General features: G+C 40.5%; 1 protein-coding gene across 2 annotated transcripts in view; it reads right to left on the reverse strand.

Moving 5' to 3' along the window:
• Positions 1–16,834, reverse strand: part of LOC309336399 (RNA-binding protein 27-like) — a 29,063-nt gene continuing 12,229 nt past the window's right edge. For both annotated transcript variants that reach the window (XM_081852045.1, XM_081852046.1), the window contains exons 8-19: positions 12,886–13,020; positions 11,647–11,796; positions 10,203–10,350; positions 8,826–8,976; positions 7,304–7,567; positions 7,047–7,187; positions 5,370–5,492; positions 4,463–4,537; positions 4,123–4,287; positions 1,847–1,951; positions 1,553–1,744; positions 1–150 (exon numbers count right to left, since the gene is read on the reverse strand). In XM_081852045.1, coding sequence (XP_081708171.1) covers positions 16–150; positions 1,553–1,744; positions 1,847–1,951; positions 4,123–4,287; positions 4,463–4,537; positions 5,370–5,492; positions 7,047–7,187; positions 7,304–7,567; positions 8,826–8,976; positions 10,203–10,350; positions 11,647–11,796; positions 12,886–13,020 — 1,784 coding nt within the window. In that variant the 3' untranslated portion in view covers positions 1–15. The remainder of the gene's footprint in view (positions 151–1,552; positions 1,745–1,846; positions 1,952–4,122; positions 4,288–4,462; positions 4,538–5,369; positions 5,493–7,046; positions 7,188–7,303; positions 7,568–8,825; positions 8,977–10,202; positions 10,351–11,646; positions 11,797–12,885; positions 13,021–16,834) is intronic.

A 16,834-nucleotide genomic window follows, 5' to 3' on the forward strand; every position in this document is an offset into this window, starting at 1 on the left:
ATTCAAGCAGATATTTTAGTGTATCTTAGAGGAGTACAGTAATGTTAGCTTATAATTACTTACATTTTCAGCTTCAGAACGGGATTTAAATGTTAGAACAACACTTAAAGGAGAATCCTCCTCTTGAAGTCCTTCAATATCTCCAAATTTCTGTAAAACACAATGAATAAGATCTATGCATGCTCTTCTAGGGCTGCAGGTTAATGAACCCTAACTTATTGAAAGCCAGTGCAATATAGTAGTTATAGTGATGGAGTAGGATCAGGGAGTTTGCAGGTTCAAATTCCTGCTCCTTGGAACATTTAATCTCTTAGCCTCAGTCTACTTCATATGTGAAGATCACACATACTTGGGAGGAGAGGCAGAATACAAAAAGTGGGAATATGAGCTCAGGTATTTGTGTGTGTGTGTGTGTGTGTGTGTGTGTGTGTGTGTGTATTTTATTAGTGACAGAACAAATTTCCAGGGGAGGTAGAAATTGCTCTCCCTCTTCTTCTAAGCATATATGCTACCTGCTGCTCCAACAGTGCTAATTGGATATCGCCCATATTCTTGCCATCAAAAAGGCTTATGCTCCACCTACATTATGTTTACAGACAAGAAGACAATGGTGTATTGGATACCCAGAGTGAAACAGAAGAAAAGGAAGCAGCGACCAGTGTTTCTGCTTATTGTCTGTAGATCTTCAAAAACACTTACCTGTCTATATGTAAAGAAAGGGTTAAAATTGTGGCAGTTCAATGGTATTGGGCTCTCACATGAAAACTGGCTGGACTAGTTTGCTTCAGGAGTAAAAAATAAGTTAACCTCAAGTGACTCAAAGGTTGACTAATATATAAAGGTCATCCAAAGCAGCTTTAGACCCATGACAGTTCCACTAAAAGGCATTAAAAACATGTCTTGGACCATGTTGTGACTTGGTAAGTAGCTTCCCAAAGATCAGAAATCTTAGAAGGAGGAGGTGAAAGTGGAAATTACAGCTAGATATTCCTTGAGAGGGTTGATTTCCTTCAGAAGTAAACTAAATGCAGGTGGATATGTGATGCCATTCCATTTCTAATTTCAACTAGGAAGCAGACAAGATTAACCACAAAAGCAACTAACGCTATACTCAAAATGAAGGAAGCTACGTTTTAGGGCAGGAATCAGCAAACGTTTTCAGCAGGGGGCCGGTCCACTGTCCCTCAGACCTTGTGGGGGGCCGGATGATATTTTTTTGGGGGAAATGAACAAATTCCTATGCCCCACAAATAACCCAGAGATGCATTTTAAATAAAAGCACACATTCTACTCATGTAAAAACACCAGGCAGGCCCCATAAATAACCCAGAGATGCATTTTAAATAAAAGGGCACATTCTACTCATGTAAAAACACGCTGATTCCCAAACCGTCCACAGGCCAGATTTAGAAGGTGACTGGGCCAGATCCGGCCCCTGGGCCTTAGTTTGCCTACCCATGTTTTAGGGCAATCATAGCTTTATACTATTCTAGAATACAGTACAGAAACCAGAACAATTTAATCTAATTTTAGTTACAAATTGCTGACTTACCGCAAAGTGCTGCAGCAACTCATCTTTCTCCTCTTCCACAAAGCCACCAATGGTTATTGCTTTGGGACGGTGGTCTACCACCATATGATTCACTGTACCTCTTCCTCGCCCTCCCCGACCTCGTCCTCGTCCTCTGCTTTGAGAAGGCATCGATTTTCCACGACCAGCGGGCAAGATACCTAAACGGGCAGCCTACAGACAAAAGGAATAGACCTTATCTTCCATGAACACTGTAACAGGTTTCATGTATAATATACAGCACAATTAAGATAGTATATAACTTTGAAAACTTACCTCCACCTGTAACTGGGTGAGCTTTTTCCTTAATTCTGTTGTATCTTCCCCAGAAGACAGCCTTTTATGAAAGTCTAGCTCTGCATCCAAAAGTTCCTTCTGTGCCTTTAAAAGGGAATTGGGGATGGTGTGGGGAGAGCAAAAAGTAAGTTTGTTTTATTCCGTTTATCTCCATACCAAGGTGTGTTAAGATGCTACCTCTTTGGTTTTAATTCTTCTTACCCACTATTTAAGGGCTTAGAGCCTTCTGGGTAAAAACAAATACTTGCAAGTTCCCTTGGGCATCTTTTTGGAACTACAAGCGAGGGATATAAAATGTGATAAATAAAATATATTAAGGTAGGCTTTGACAGTTATAAAACTCTTACTACCCAGCACTGACACTAGCTGTGAGTAGCATGTGACCCCTAGAGGTGATTGGGCAAACTGCAGGCTCTCATTAGAAATCTGCAGATCCTGAACACTTATGGCTGCAGAAACAGGTTTGAGAAGTTGATAGCGGAATAAAAAAGCAAAGTTTTAGAAACAAAACTGAACAGATTTGTAAAATTTCAATTTCACTGTGTTTACATTGCTCCTGATATTTAAGAATAAATATCAACATTTTTCCATGGGCTGGCTGACTCAGGCCTTTTATGTTAACAGCTTCAGAATTAATAAGTTCAACAAGTTAATCAATACAGCTTGCCACTTGCTATGAAAATGGAAAGGAGGTGCAAGTTAAATGCACCAAAAATGCACATTCTTGGTCATGAGGTACTTCCATTGTTCATCTCAACGATGAACACAGCATGCTTTCGCAGAGCAATAACTTCATGGAATGCTGCCCAAAAGCGTATTGCAGATACATTGATTAGCATTGATGTGTCATTAAATCCCAATTTCCTGACCAGCAACAACTAAGCCAGCTCTGGGAACTTCCTTTGTGCGTGTGTGGGGGGGAAGGCTCTTGCTGGCCTTTGCTCAGATATAAAAGCACTGTGGGCAACGGGACAACATTTAAGGTGAACATCCCTTTAGGGGAAGTGTGGGCATTCTTTGTTTTTATTAGTTATGGATCCTCTTCTCTGAGTGAGGGGAAGGGAAGAGTGTTGGGTAGAGTATCTGTGCGCGAGAGGCAGGCAAATTTCATTATACACTAAGTTTCTGGGGTCATCTTACAGCTTTAATAGGAGTCAGGGATGAGAAACCAGACCAGAAGGAGGTGACTGAAATCATCTATTGTGGTTCCCTGTGACGATTAATAGAAGTGGTATAATTTCACATATCTGTGTAGTTCTCTTATAATGAATATCCAAGCACAAAATATAGAAAAGATAGAAGTGATATATTGCATGGAAAGGGTTCCACATTTTGAAGGGGCTGTAGGTAGGACATGCACGGTTCATGATTGTATGCTGGTGGAGGTCTTCTCAACACATAAGGGAGCATGACCAGAAACCTGTCAAGGCACAGACGCAGCCAGCTGCCCCTTCAACACCTGGATGTCTCTTTATGAGGATAATGCATGAAAAGGTTGTATGATCAATGCTTAACAAAGACCCTCATGCTCGCTTTAATATAGGGAGATAAGTTTCCCGGAGGTACAAATTACCGTATTTTTCGCTCTATAAGACGCACCAGACCATAAGGCGCACCTAGTTTTTGGAATAGGAAAACAAGAAAAAAAATATTCTGAATCCCATAAGCCCAGGACAGCAAGCGGGATCACTGCACAGCGATCCCGCTTGCTGTCCTGGCTTATGGGATAGCCGCGCGCAGCCTCTCCCGGCCGGGGAAGCTGCGCGCAGCTAAGCAAGAGCTTGTCGGGGCTGGAGGGGGAATCATAGAATAGAATCAGAGTTGGAAGAGACCCGGGTTTCCCCTGCCAGCCCCAAAGAGCAGCTCAGCCCCAGGGACCACACATTCACTCCATAAGACGCACAGACATTTCCCCTTAGTTTTTAAGAGGAAAAACGTGCGTCTTATGGAGCAAAAAATACGGTAGTACAGTGGTACCTTGGGTTACATATGCTTCAGGTTACATACGCTTCGGGTTACAGACTCCGCTAACCCAGAAATAGTACCTCAGGTTAAGAACTTTGCTTCAGGATGAGAACAGAAATCGTGCAGCGGCGGTGCAGCGGCAGCAGGAGGCCCCATTAGCTAAAGTGGTGCTTCAGGTTAAGAACAGTTTCAGGTTAAGAACGGACCTCCAGAACGAATTAAGTTCTTAACCTGAGGTACCACTGTAGTAGCTTCTGAAATGAAAAAAGCTGTGTGTGAAGAGGACCTACCTCTGTTTTTGACTTCTGTTTTGATGCTGTAGAACTGGCAGATGAAGTTTTTAACTCATCTTTCAACTGAGAGATTTTTCCTGTTAGCTCTTTCAGTGTCTTCATTATATCTGCTCTTTCCTCTGGTTTTGTGGCCTTATTCTTTTCCAATTTTGATATTAACATCTATGAAAGTTAAAATACAGAGGTGATGCAAGATTGAAAATACTTCAGCCTCCACACTAGATAGAAAATTATGCACCCTTAAAATGCTTACTAGGGGATACTCTGCTACTAACAATTAAAATTAGACACAACCAAAGTTAATGGCGAAGTTAAATGGAAAAAAAGCCAAGCATACCTTCTGACATTCTATTTGTTTCTCTAACATTTCTTGCTTTTTCTTCCTCATGTCTTGTTGCAGCTTCATTGCCTCCTAATCAAGAATAAAATGCTTTTAGTGAGCACATCCTAATAACAACGGCTAGAAAAAAACGGATTTAAACCACAATTTTAGGCAATATCATGAACAATTTAAATGTAAACATGATCCCACCAACTGCAGTATTAGAGTTTACAAGAGAACATAGTTATCTTCAGTTACAGATGCAAGTTGTGCTGTTGGGAGTTAGCAGAGTGGACAGATCCTGACTGCATTCATGGCTCCTGGAAAGCTGTTGCAATAAGCAATATCAAATAAATGTCTTTGGTCAAAATTCAGATTATGTTACATATTCAGACTATTAGTCCTATCACTATGCCTAGAGTTTCTATTCTCTCACACAGCACCCCAACTGCAGCTATTCTATGCTGAATTACATTATGCTTTTGACTTGCGGAAAGCTGAAAGCCTGTTTTGTGCTTGTAAAATGTGTAATCTCATGTGGGATTGGAGAAGACAAAAAAGCAATGGAAGTCTTGCTGTGCATGCACAAATGATGGATAGCTGCTGTAGAGTTCGGACAAACCAACCAACATGTAACAATTCAAGGTTCGCTGAAGACCCCCCACCCCTTGCCAACCAAAAGTTTGGCTATTAGCTCAAAAATGAGTATCCCTTTAACACAAAAATATTGAATTACATTTCAAAAGCCAAGGCTCGTCACACTCAGGTCCGAATTGTCAAGGCAAAACCTATCAGGGAAAAGGAATTTCCCATCTTCTGAATTCCAATCCGAACTAGGGGTAGGACTAACATGTCACACAATGAACCCCATTTTAAAAACTCATGGCTATGAAATATATTGAAATAATATGCAAACAGTTACCTGTTTCTTTTTAAAAACTTCTTGGACATCATGAGATTTATTTCCTGTACCAGGCTTTATAGATGTCTTCAGATTGGAGGAACTGTAAACCATCTTTGAATGGCCAATTGAAGTGGGAAACATCTGAAAGCAGCAATATATTTTATGATGACATGTGCTGTGGCAAGATGGAAGCTTTGTGCAAGCAACTTACTTATGCTGCTTAGAAACCATCTGTTCATAGATGAAACCAAACTATAAGCTATCTCTCTGTGATATTTTAAGGATTGTGTGAGGATGAAGTAAAGACTCTTACCAATAACAAACAGACTGAAGGATAGTAGGAGAATTTTGTCCTTAGGCTTTCAAAGATCTGGAACTAACCTGGCAGATATAAATTTCAAAACTAACCCTATCATTATGAAGGGGAAGACTACACACAACATCACTCTAAAGAGAAAGGGGATATGTAAGATCTTTTGAATGGGAATTTCCCCCAACTCTCTTAATTGAAATATCTGCTCCTTAATTGTATTGATTACATATTAAATAGGTAGAGTTAACAAGAATTAGAGTTTCATTTTATAAAATACTTACTATAGTTTAAAGAAAATGAACTTTAAAATTTTACTGGCAATAGTCGAGAATTTTCTCAATTTTGCCGATATGATTATGCCTTCACTATTCTGTTTCTTCAGATGTTACAGATCAGTCTACAACTACTGAACTGAGCTTTCACTCTTCTCTCCTGCCTTTTTTTCTAACTCTGTTGTCACCTGGAAGGCCCCCCCCCAACCCATCATGTCTTTAAGGCATGAAAGCTGAAATCTTTTAATGCGGGTGAAAAAATTGGGGCTGTTTCTTGAGTTAGCACTGAGCCAGATTATCTCTGTGAATCTGATTTTCTTGATCAACCTGGGACCACTCTGCAGCCCACAAAACACTTGCCTTGACACAGCAGACCTTTTAAGGCTGAGAAGTTTGTAGTCCTTTTTTTAGGTGGGGGATGGCATGGGATACCTCCCCCCCCCCAAAATATCACTAGTGACTCTGCAGAAAGAGTGGACTAGTGAATTTGAGGGCTTCTCTGAAAGCTGTAGTAAGACTTCTTAATGTGTTGGCCCTAGCAGGAAATGGTACAATTTGGGCTCTGTTGGACACAGCATCTTGGACTAGACAGAGAACCCTGCTCAATAGCTGGAGATTTATCTAAAGAAGTAGCTGGAGGAAGACAGTTATGATTGTTTCAAACATGACCCCTATCTGCTCTGGATTTCCCCCCAACCCTCTTTAACAGATTTGGTGATGACGCAAGAAGCACAAAGGGGGGGGGGAGTTCTGTTGAGCAAACAAAAATTGCTGTGCTCATGCAATTACATTATTTAGTTAAATACCACCCCGTGATTCTTAGTTCTGGGAGAGAGGGTTGGTGAGCTTGAAACCTGCGAGGAAGATTTCACTAAGGCACATCATCTGGCCTAGCCATATCCACTGATAGTAGGGTGGTGGGCATACAGTGGTAGTACATTGGGTTGCAAAGGACACAGTTTATTCATTTTCCTGTTGGATGCTGAATCATGATTAAGTTCAATACAGCAAGGTGAACACCCTTGACAGAACCAGGCAAACCTTAACATCCTAACCATGTTAAAGAAAAGATGTATGAATTTATGATTCATAATACACACTCTCCTTTACCTGAGCATCTTCTGAAGAAGCACTAGACTGGTTAAGCAATAAATGTTGAGCGTCTGGCTGATTTCCACCAGGTGCTCCAAGACGATGTTTAACTGGGGCCTTATTGATGACGTAAGCACCTGATGTCAGTGGCTTTGTTACCTGCATTGTGCATATAACATTGAAAAATGAGCTTTTTAATTTTGAAAACAGACCCACAGTTCTCTAAAGAGCTAAGGAAAAAGAAAAGTGATCAGGTTTATACAATGGCACTATACCTTTGCCATACTGCTGTGCATTGTTACAGCTGGAGGCTGTGGCAGCATTTGTTGCTGCAGGTGAAGCGGGTGATGAAGAGGTGGTGGCGCCTGCTGCTGCTGCTGGGATAGTGGCAATGGCTGCTGCTCATTGTTTTCTCGGTGCCATAGCACTCGTATAAACCGATTGTTCAACACTGCCTCTGTGCTAGAAATAGCTTTTCTCGCTTCATCGTTTGTTAAGTACTGAATTAGAGCAGCTTCAGGATCACTCTTGAAGGCAACCTAAGAAAACATGAGGCAACATTACATAACAATACTACATTCTAAAAAGCACCCACGGTATAATGCTTCAGTGTAAAAGGTTTTACTCCCTAATCCAAAAAGAGATGGATAGTGAACTGTGTGTATATATAGTATGTATCTGAGTCCCTTCTATGGAAGTTGCCAATCAAACCATTTTGGACTCACAGCTGTCCATGGAGGCGCAGGTCAATTCTGTGTCCAGGGCAACTGTCTACCAGCTCCATCTGGTACACAGGCTGAGACCCTACCTGCCACAGACTGTCTCGCCAGAGTGGTGCATGCTCTAGTTATCTCTCGCTTGGACTACCACAATGCGCTCTACGTGGGACTACCTTTGAAGGTGATTTGGAAACAACAACTAATCCAGAATGCGGCAGCTAGACTGGTGACTGAAAGTCACCACCAAGACCATATAACACCAGTCCTGAAGGGCCTACATTGGCTCTCAGTATGTTTCTGAGGACAATTCAAAGTGTTGGTGCTGACATGTAAAGCCCTGAACGGTTTCGGTCCAGTATACCTGAAGGAGTGTCTCTACCCCATTGTTCAGCCCGGACACTGAGGTCTAGTTCCGAGGGCCTTCTGGTGGTTCCTTCACTTCACTGAGAAGTGAGGTTACAGGGAACCAGGCAGAAGGCCTTCTGGGTAGGAACACCCTCCCATCAGATGTCAAGGAAATACTAAATAACTATCTGACTTTTAGAAGGCATCTGAAGACAGCCCTGTATCAGGAAATTTTTAATGTCTGATGTTTTACCAGCCGCCCAGAATGGCTGGGGAAACCCATCCAAATGGGTGGGGTATAAATATTATTATTATTATTAAATATGGTTCTCCAAGCTATTGAATTGTAAGGTGTACTTAGTTTTTCACACATGACTTTTCCATTTTGGCTTTATTTCTGTTAAATAAATCATGACACAGTGTAATATGTCATGTGTTGTTGTTCATCTGAGGTTGTATTTACCTAATTTTAAGACCTGCTAAGAAACAGATGACTGTTATTAGGTCTTCATATGTAAAACCACAGAATTCAAAGAGGGTGCGCTTTCTTTTTCCCATGACTGTATCATCGCCAAGTGGTTCTTCAAGCAAGACTCTAAGTTAGATTTATTTACTCTACCAGAGAATAATGCAGTATAGAACAAAGTGGAATATATAGACTGGTCCCAGAAACTTCCAGTCCCTCTTTACATTGCTGTATTACAAACCACAAATGGCATATTATTGGTTTTACCTGAATGTTGACAATTGTTCCAAATTTGCTGAAATGTTCATTAAGTTGAGTAATATTGTTTAGCTCTGGTGGTATTTTACGAACTTCCAATTTGGTGTTTGTATACTGGTTCTTCTTCAGGAATCCTGGCTTATTCTGGTTATTAGTTTGTCTGAAGAGAAAAAAGATGGATTGACTCTTAACATTAACAAAATCACATTTAAATGTAAATACATCCATTCCCTTTTATTGCCTATAACCATAATGGCTACCTTGCTGTGCTAAACCAATACCCACTAAGCCAAGCACTGTCTCTAAAAAAGACCTGTCAGATACCCCAGGAAGCTCAGAAGCCAAGTAATCTACCACTGTGTTCCCTGCTTCAAGTAGTTCTCTAACATCAGGTCTAACAGTCACAGATAGCTATTGTCTTGACTATGAATGCTATACATTGACCGTGTTATATGAAACTTTACTTCCTTTTTCATTAAAGTATTTCAAGTAATATCCATATTAAGTTCCAGTCATTTCACACAATGACAGAGGGTTACATTGGGATGCAAAGAAATATGCTTAATTCCTTGACCAACACATACGCATTAGATAGTTCTGGTCAAATCACTATCTTTTAGGCACACTACATTTTATTGTCAGACTAAATTCACATGTTTTAAGGAAACCATTACATCTACAGAGTTGTGTCTAACCACCAAGGAGGACTTCTAATCACACGAGGATACAGGCTCACTGTTACATGGGTTTGCCGACAAGCATTTGGACTTCAAATGCTGTGGCATTGACTGTACTGACATGATGAACAAGCTGTTAACAAAGATGACAAAGGTGAAGCAGATCTTCCTCTAACCTGCCTCACAATGCTGTTTTGGGAATAAAATAAGTAAGATTTTAAATTTACAGCAGCCTGTCCTGACTCTGGGGAATGAAATGAAAATGACCCAACTACGTTGTCAATATCTGGACATGGAAGTCAAAGAGCTTATCACTGGAAGCCTTCCTCAGCATGGTGCCCTTCAACACCTATCAGTTTCAACCACCATGAACAATGGGCACGTTTGGTGAGAGCTACAGTCATAATATCTGGAGGACACCAGGCTGGAGAAGACTGACATTCCAGAAAACAAGGTGTAAAATTCCAAGCCCTTTGCCATATTATTGATTGTTGTTAAATTGCAGTGAGACTTTTTTGTATAGTGACTAACAAACACAATCTATTCTTTGCAACATTATCTTTGCAATGTATTCTTTGCAACACACAAGAGGAATTATTCACCATTTCTCATAAAAGATTCTCATAAGTCAAACCAAATAATTTTCAAATGAACTGAATGGGGCTCATTTTCATTCTGCCTGTTCTCTATAGACACAGAAAATTCTTACTTTCCAATCCAGGGTTTCTTTGGAGATGGCCCTTCTACAGTGTTTGAAACCCGCTTCCTGTTGTCTGGCTCAAGCACCACTCTAGATACATTACTGCTGTTACTTGCAATGCCAATTGGAGGTTCAGTCTGGATGATAATGTTAGCACCTGGAAAGAAAGCAAAGGATTGTATGCTTGCAATGAAGTGGGAGCAAATTGTATTTATAAAATGGTGAAGTACAAACATGTACAAAACATTTTCCCAACGGGCTCATACCTATACTGTCTACCATGCACTGACTTTCATAAGAAATATATACAATGCTGAAATATATAGGATGCTGCAAGTTCAGGGTTTCTGAGAACAAAAAATGCCATAAATAAATTGGACGAAATTAAAGATGCTCAGGGACTCAGGTGGCGCTGTGGGTTAAACCACAGAGCCTAGGACTTGCCGATCAGAAGGTTTGCGGTTCGAATCTCCGCGGCGGGGTGAGCTCCCGATGCTCGGTCTCTTGCTCCTGCTAACCTAGCAGTTCGAAAGCACGTCAAAGTGCAAGTAGATAAATAGGTACCGCTCCGGTGGCAAGGTAAACGGCGTTTCCATGCGCTGCTCTGGTTCGCCAGAAGCAACTTAGTCATGCTGGCCACATGACCCGGAAGCTGTACGCCGGCTCCCTCGGCCAATAAAGCAAGATGAGCGCTACAACCCCAGAGTCAGTCATGACTGGACCTAATGGTCAGGGGTCCCCTTTACCCCTTAAAGATGCTCAGACCAAGTACCACCTGCACATTAAGTTGGGTACAATTCAAAAATCAGGAACACAGAAAGATGCCTTACACCAAAACCAGACCATTTGTCCACCTGGCTCAGTATTGTCTATACTGATTGGCAGCAAGGTCCAGTGCCAGAGAGTGAACTGGGGATACAGAGCAGGTGCTCTACCACTAAGCTACCAACCTTCTTCTAAGTATGCATATGAAAAGTGTACATTGGATATTAACATAAGCAGATCAGGTGTCCATGAATACGGACCACTGCTGGAGATTTGGGTTTCTCGGGCTTATTTTACATACAATTGTAGCACTTTCTTATGAAGGGGTCTCAGGGAAGATATATCTACTATTAGGCACAAACTGCATTTTAGTGAAAATATGAAAAAACTCATGCAGGAGAATCTGGATCTGATTCCAGACTACAACACACTGAACAGCACTAGTTGTAAAGATACTAGTATCATTGTTTGCTTGCCACTCTTCAAACTGTACATTAATTTGTATTTTCTTTCTCTTTCTTTAATGTACAAGGCATGAGGGAAAGAAATCACTGCACACAGAAAAAGACAGCACTGTCATCAGCACTGGGTTCATTTGCTATGAATGCCAAAGTCGGTAATGCTCCCTTGCTAAGTATGCTAAGTATTCAGACTTTGAGGGTTTGGGTTTCAGGAAACAACATCTCACCTCTTGGATTTGTATCCATCTCACCAGATGTTAGGCCAATAAGATTTGGACGCTGCATTGGTGTCCTTGAAAAGAACTGTCGATACTGAGATCTACCAGTACTGGTAATACTAGGAGCCTCTGGATTGTAGCCATCTGGTTCATACGTATCTTTTGTGAAAGAAAAATATAGATTTCTGATTCATTTAAAAAAATCTTATGTGAGCAATGTTATGCATTTGCTCAAGCAGAAGTGCTTTTTCACATTTTAATATTTTTCACATTTGTTTGTTTTAAAGTAGGGTTGTAAAACTTTCTTGATTTTACGGTTTTGTCTTGTGTAAACAAAATTGAGATTTTTACATTCAAGCAGTGTGTAATTTTTATGAAATAAAAAAATTGCACATAATTCACATGTACAATATATTTATATATAAACATGTGTTCAGTTTGAGCTATGTAAATATGGCAGGAACCCTGCAACATGCATGTCCTGATACAATTTTAAAATATTATTAAGGTGACCCAAAGGGACTTACAACACAGTATAACAAGACACAAATTAGAAACCAGTCAGGCTGGCAAAAATTAATCCCACCCCTTTCCCCTTTATGTTGGAAGGATTGCGGAAAACTTGGTTCATTTATTCATATTTGGTGAGAATGCCCCTATATTGAAAACGTTTGGAACAGAGTATTCTTCAGTATATCCGCAATTACAAGCCAACCTTATTCTCCAAATCCAGCCTTAGCCCTGCTATCTTTGGAAAATAGACGGGCTCCACCCTGCACCAAAGAGAACTAATAGGCTTCTTAGTGACTGCAGCATGATTAATAAAATGGAAGAACCAGGCTGAAATACCCATGAACACATGGGAAAATAATATCTGGGATACAGCAATGTCTGGGCACCTCACCAGATGCAGGAGGGCAATTAAAGGCATAACAAAAAGAGATACCTTCCAAGAAAAGTGGACCTCTTTATTTAACGAAAATCAACTGCTCAATCTTCTCAGGGGAGAAGTTACATTAAGTTATATGTTTGAACATTTAATGTGTAAGCTTATGTCTAAAGTCAATGGACAGAACCACCACCATTTGATGTACTGCTGGATAAAAACCAATAAAAATTGTTGTCTTTTTTTTTTTTTTAAATGATGCTTATTAAAGAAATGAGACCCCACTATTTCAGATGTGCAGTGTAAACAACATCACAAATACTGGTAGAACACAAGAGAAGTGGAAATCTTTATTTCCTTACGTTCTGATACTGAATATAGTAGGTTTTGGGGTAGTGGAGGAGGTAGTCTAGCTCCCACTGGTGCAAGGCTGGGCACTGTAGTTGTTCCTGGCTGGTCACGGCTGTTAATCAAACTTGCCTGTGATAAAGGTGGCCCTGGAATGAAACATAAACATTCTAAAGAGCTAATTATGTTTTTTCATGCTTTACCACATTACAAAATATGGCTCTTCTTTTGAGGAGCTCAAAGCTAAATACTAATTTGTGTCCTGATTTTATATTGTCTGACCTTGGTTCCCTTACCTCTGGCCAGCACTTTGCTGCCAACTTTATTCATTCATTCAGCTGCTCTGACCATGTGGTGGGCCTCCTTACATCCCTATAACTGGCTTTCTGTCTGCTCCCGTCTCCAGCATAAGCTCCTCATTCTTAGCCTCAAAGCCCTCTGACTTTTTGCCTGCAAAGTGTGTTCCAAAAGAGTTTTGCCACAATCTATTTGTTCATAATATACTAATATAACCCTACCAACAACTTTCATGATTTCAGCTTCACCAGCCTCAGCTTGGCTAAATTAATCTCTCTTAAATGACCTCACCTTCTCTCTGTCTCCTGTGAACAAGACTCTCTCCCTCTCTCAAAACATTTGTGTGAATTCATGTGAGTGTAGGATGGTCCCATCCTCTGTTGGTTCTGGCCCAACCCAGCTTTGTTTTGGTACCACCTCCTGCTAGTATGAAGTCCCCAGTTGGGCTGGCAATAAAGAAATGCAGTTGAGGCTTAAAAAGGTTTGCCACCATAGGCTTAGGACACTGGGGTTCTCCAATTTTCTACTACTAGGGCTGGAGAGGACTGACAATTGCTGAGGCCCACTAGTCACAAAATGGTAGCAGATGGAGGTAGAATTGGACATGATTAGCTGCAATTAACAATAGCATTTTTTATTAATACTTAATCCTATTTGGAAATTGCTAAACTCTTTGCCATTGTGATTTCCTTGTGGCATGGAGTGTTACAATTCTATTTCTTCAAGCCAGGTACACACATTGGCCTTGGAGATTACTGTGTCTTCCCATTTTAGGCAGAATTTGTTGATTCAGAAGCTCTAGGTGAAACAGACTAAACTTTATATTTTTATTCCTGCCCTCAACACCTCTCAAAATATTTTTGCTCATGTCCTACATTTTCTTCTTCTTTTCTCCTTCCACACTTTATTTAAAACTTATGCCTCTCCATTCCAAAAAACTGGTTTCTTTCATTCCTTGATCTTTCTCCAATCACCTTTTTCTCATATGACTGCTTCCTTCTCTTTCCAGATATTATATTATTATTATTATTATTATTATTATTATTATTATTATTAACCTTTTATGTCTCCAATTTTCCTAAAAGACTCCTTTGGCTCTTTCGCCTTCGGAAAAGGACCTCCGCCCCAGTAAGCTCTCTGTCTCCTGGCCACCTTTACTCAGCATGCAGAGTTGCTGGTGTTAGGAGGGCCCAACCACAAGGCTACAATATGGCCAGGTAGTGGAGCACTGAGGCCACATAGAAGTATAGGCTTGATTACATACAGTTAAGCAATGTGGTATCATAGTCTTAACCAACATATTTTAATTGTTTTATATTTGTATTATTTACTGCGAGTGTTTAATTTTAACCTATGTATATTTACATGATCTCTATTGCTGTATATGTCCATATTTCTGGTCTGTGACCATAATAAATTGATTCATTCATTTATAGTGAATGGCACCAAGCCCTGGTTAAAGCTACTTTTCAATAAACTGGAGAAATTATTTTTCTATTGTAATGAACTTTCTGTGTGAGCTAGAAACAGGAAGAGCCAGTGGCATAATAATAACAATAGTAACAACTAGAACAACAACACAAACAGCAACAACAACAACAACAACAACAACAGTGTGGTCATTCTGACCTTCCTGACAGCAAACCACATCTACTAAATATTTTCCACCTGTCCGATTACAACAATTCAGAATTTTTGCTTATTATTTCATCAACCTCAATAGAAATGTTGCAAAAAGGGTAGGACTGAAGAAAGAAAACACATTATCCTTGCTGACTGATCCAAAATAAGGGGCTCATCCTTTGCTGTGCAAGGACAGGCTTTGAACAAGTCAGATGCACATCTGCTGCTTGTTTAAACTGCTGGGTTCTTTTCTTATAATGGTCCATTGAAATAAATGGTGTTTGAAATAATCCCAAACTCATTTTGTTTTGCATTATAAACAATCGCTGAACAATCTTGTTTTCCTGCCTCCAACAGCTCTCGCACTTTTGTCTGCAGAGGATCCGCAGCTGCTGAACAAATACCCAAGCTGGTCACAGCTTCAGTGAGGGTGCACACAGAAAACGAGCCCATTCTTCCCAGTGTCAAGGAAGAGCCAAATCAAGTCCACTTCAAATTCTAGCCAAATTTCTCTCACACAATTTTTTCCACAATAGCTAAAGTGGACCTTCTATGTTGCATAATGCCTCTGAATATAAAGGAATATGGGAAGCTGTCTTACACTGACTCAAACCACTGGCCTTTCTAGCTCAGCATTATCTACATCTTTCTTCTTCAAGTTTGTGTATGGGGTGTGTGTGTGTGTGTGTGTGTCAGGCCCCACTACTGCTTCACTTATCTAAGGCAGGAACAGCAGCACTATGGCCATAGAAGCAATACATTAAGAAATGGGTTCCCAAATGCTTGATAGGGTTTGCTATTTGTGGGTTTTCAGGAGCATCTGGCTGGCTACTGTTGGAAATGGAATCTAAATTCTTCTAAATTTTTAATTATTCATCTGTTCTAGTGAATGCCCTAAATTATAATCCTACACACACACACACACAGATATTTTTCAAATATGATACTTTGTTTATCTAGCTGACCTCTTATGATGAGCTTGTACTTTGCTCAATTCTCCAAACCAGTAAATAATTCAAAGACCTTAATTTACTCCCCTGACCCAATTTATCAGTAATAAGTGACTACTGTGAATGATTTTTTTTAAATAACTAAAACACAACATTAGTGGACTTCCCCTTAAAAACACATGCACACAGTGGCATGTTCTCTATTTTTGGTCTGAAACTAAATTTAATCTAGTCAGTTCTTTCCACCATCTCCGATGTTTTAGAGAGAGAGAAAAAGGAAAAGCTTTTTCATTATCCAAAGGTTTGAAAAAAGGCCCAACTCCTGAAGAGGGCTGCTAGTTCAGGCAAGTCCAAAAATAATTGCCTTTATACAATGAAGTAAATAGGGAAATGCTTTGACACTACTGTTACCTAGGTGCCCAGTCTGTCTGACACCTGGAGCGTGACCGTTAACTCTTCACCTCCTTTAGCACTGCTCTATAAGTGCCTATGCAACGCAGAGGACTTCAATTAACGTGACAGAAAACACACACCTTGGCATATACCAGCTATTCTTAAAAAGAGACAAACTTGCCCTTACTGCCTGGGAGAAAGAGCTCCAGCATGATGCAAATGTGTGATCTGGCACCTGATCTATCCGCCAACTGCCAACACAAGCACATGCTTCTATTTGCCCTGGCAGGAAAAAACCCACACATCTTCAATATTACTGTCTCCACCAGTAAACTAATCAACAACTGTTTGCATCTCTTAAGGTCCAAGATACATTATACATTTAAGCTGCAATCCTGCACCATTATGCTGCAGCCTTAGGATCAGTTATATACCTATGCTTGTATCCAATGGTATCACTAAGCAGAATGGGGGTGACACAAGCCCCATGGAGACATCCTGGTGGAATTGGTCAAAAGGGAAGGAGGCATGGTACAAGGACAAGGCATTAGAGGAACTGGAAGAGGTTTAGCAGCTTAGATGTCCGTCCAGTTCCAGGACAGTGGTTGTGTGGACAGACAGCAGAGTGCCTTGGACACCCCGAGCACCACAGCAGACTGATGTGACCCTGGCCCTGCCCACTGTCTGTGATGAACCCTCC

Source organism: Podarcis erhardii, assembly GCF_964252035.2.
Source record: "Podarcis erhardii genome assembly, chromosome: 2".
Taxonomy (NCBI): Eukaryota; Metazoa; Chordata; class Lepidosauria; order Squamata; family Lacertidae; genus Podarcis; species Podarcis erhardii.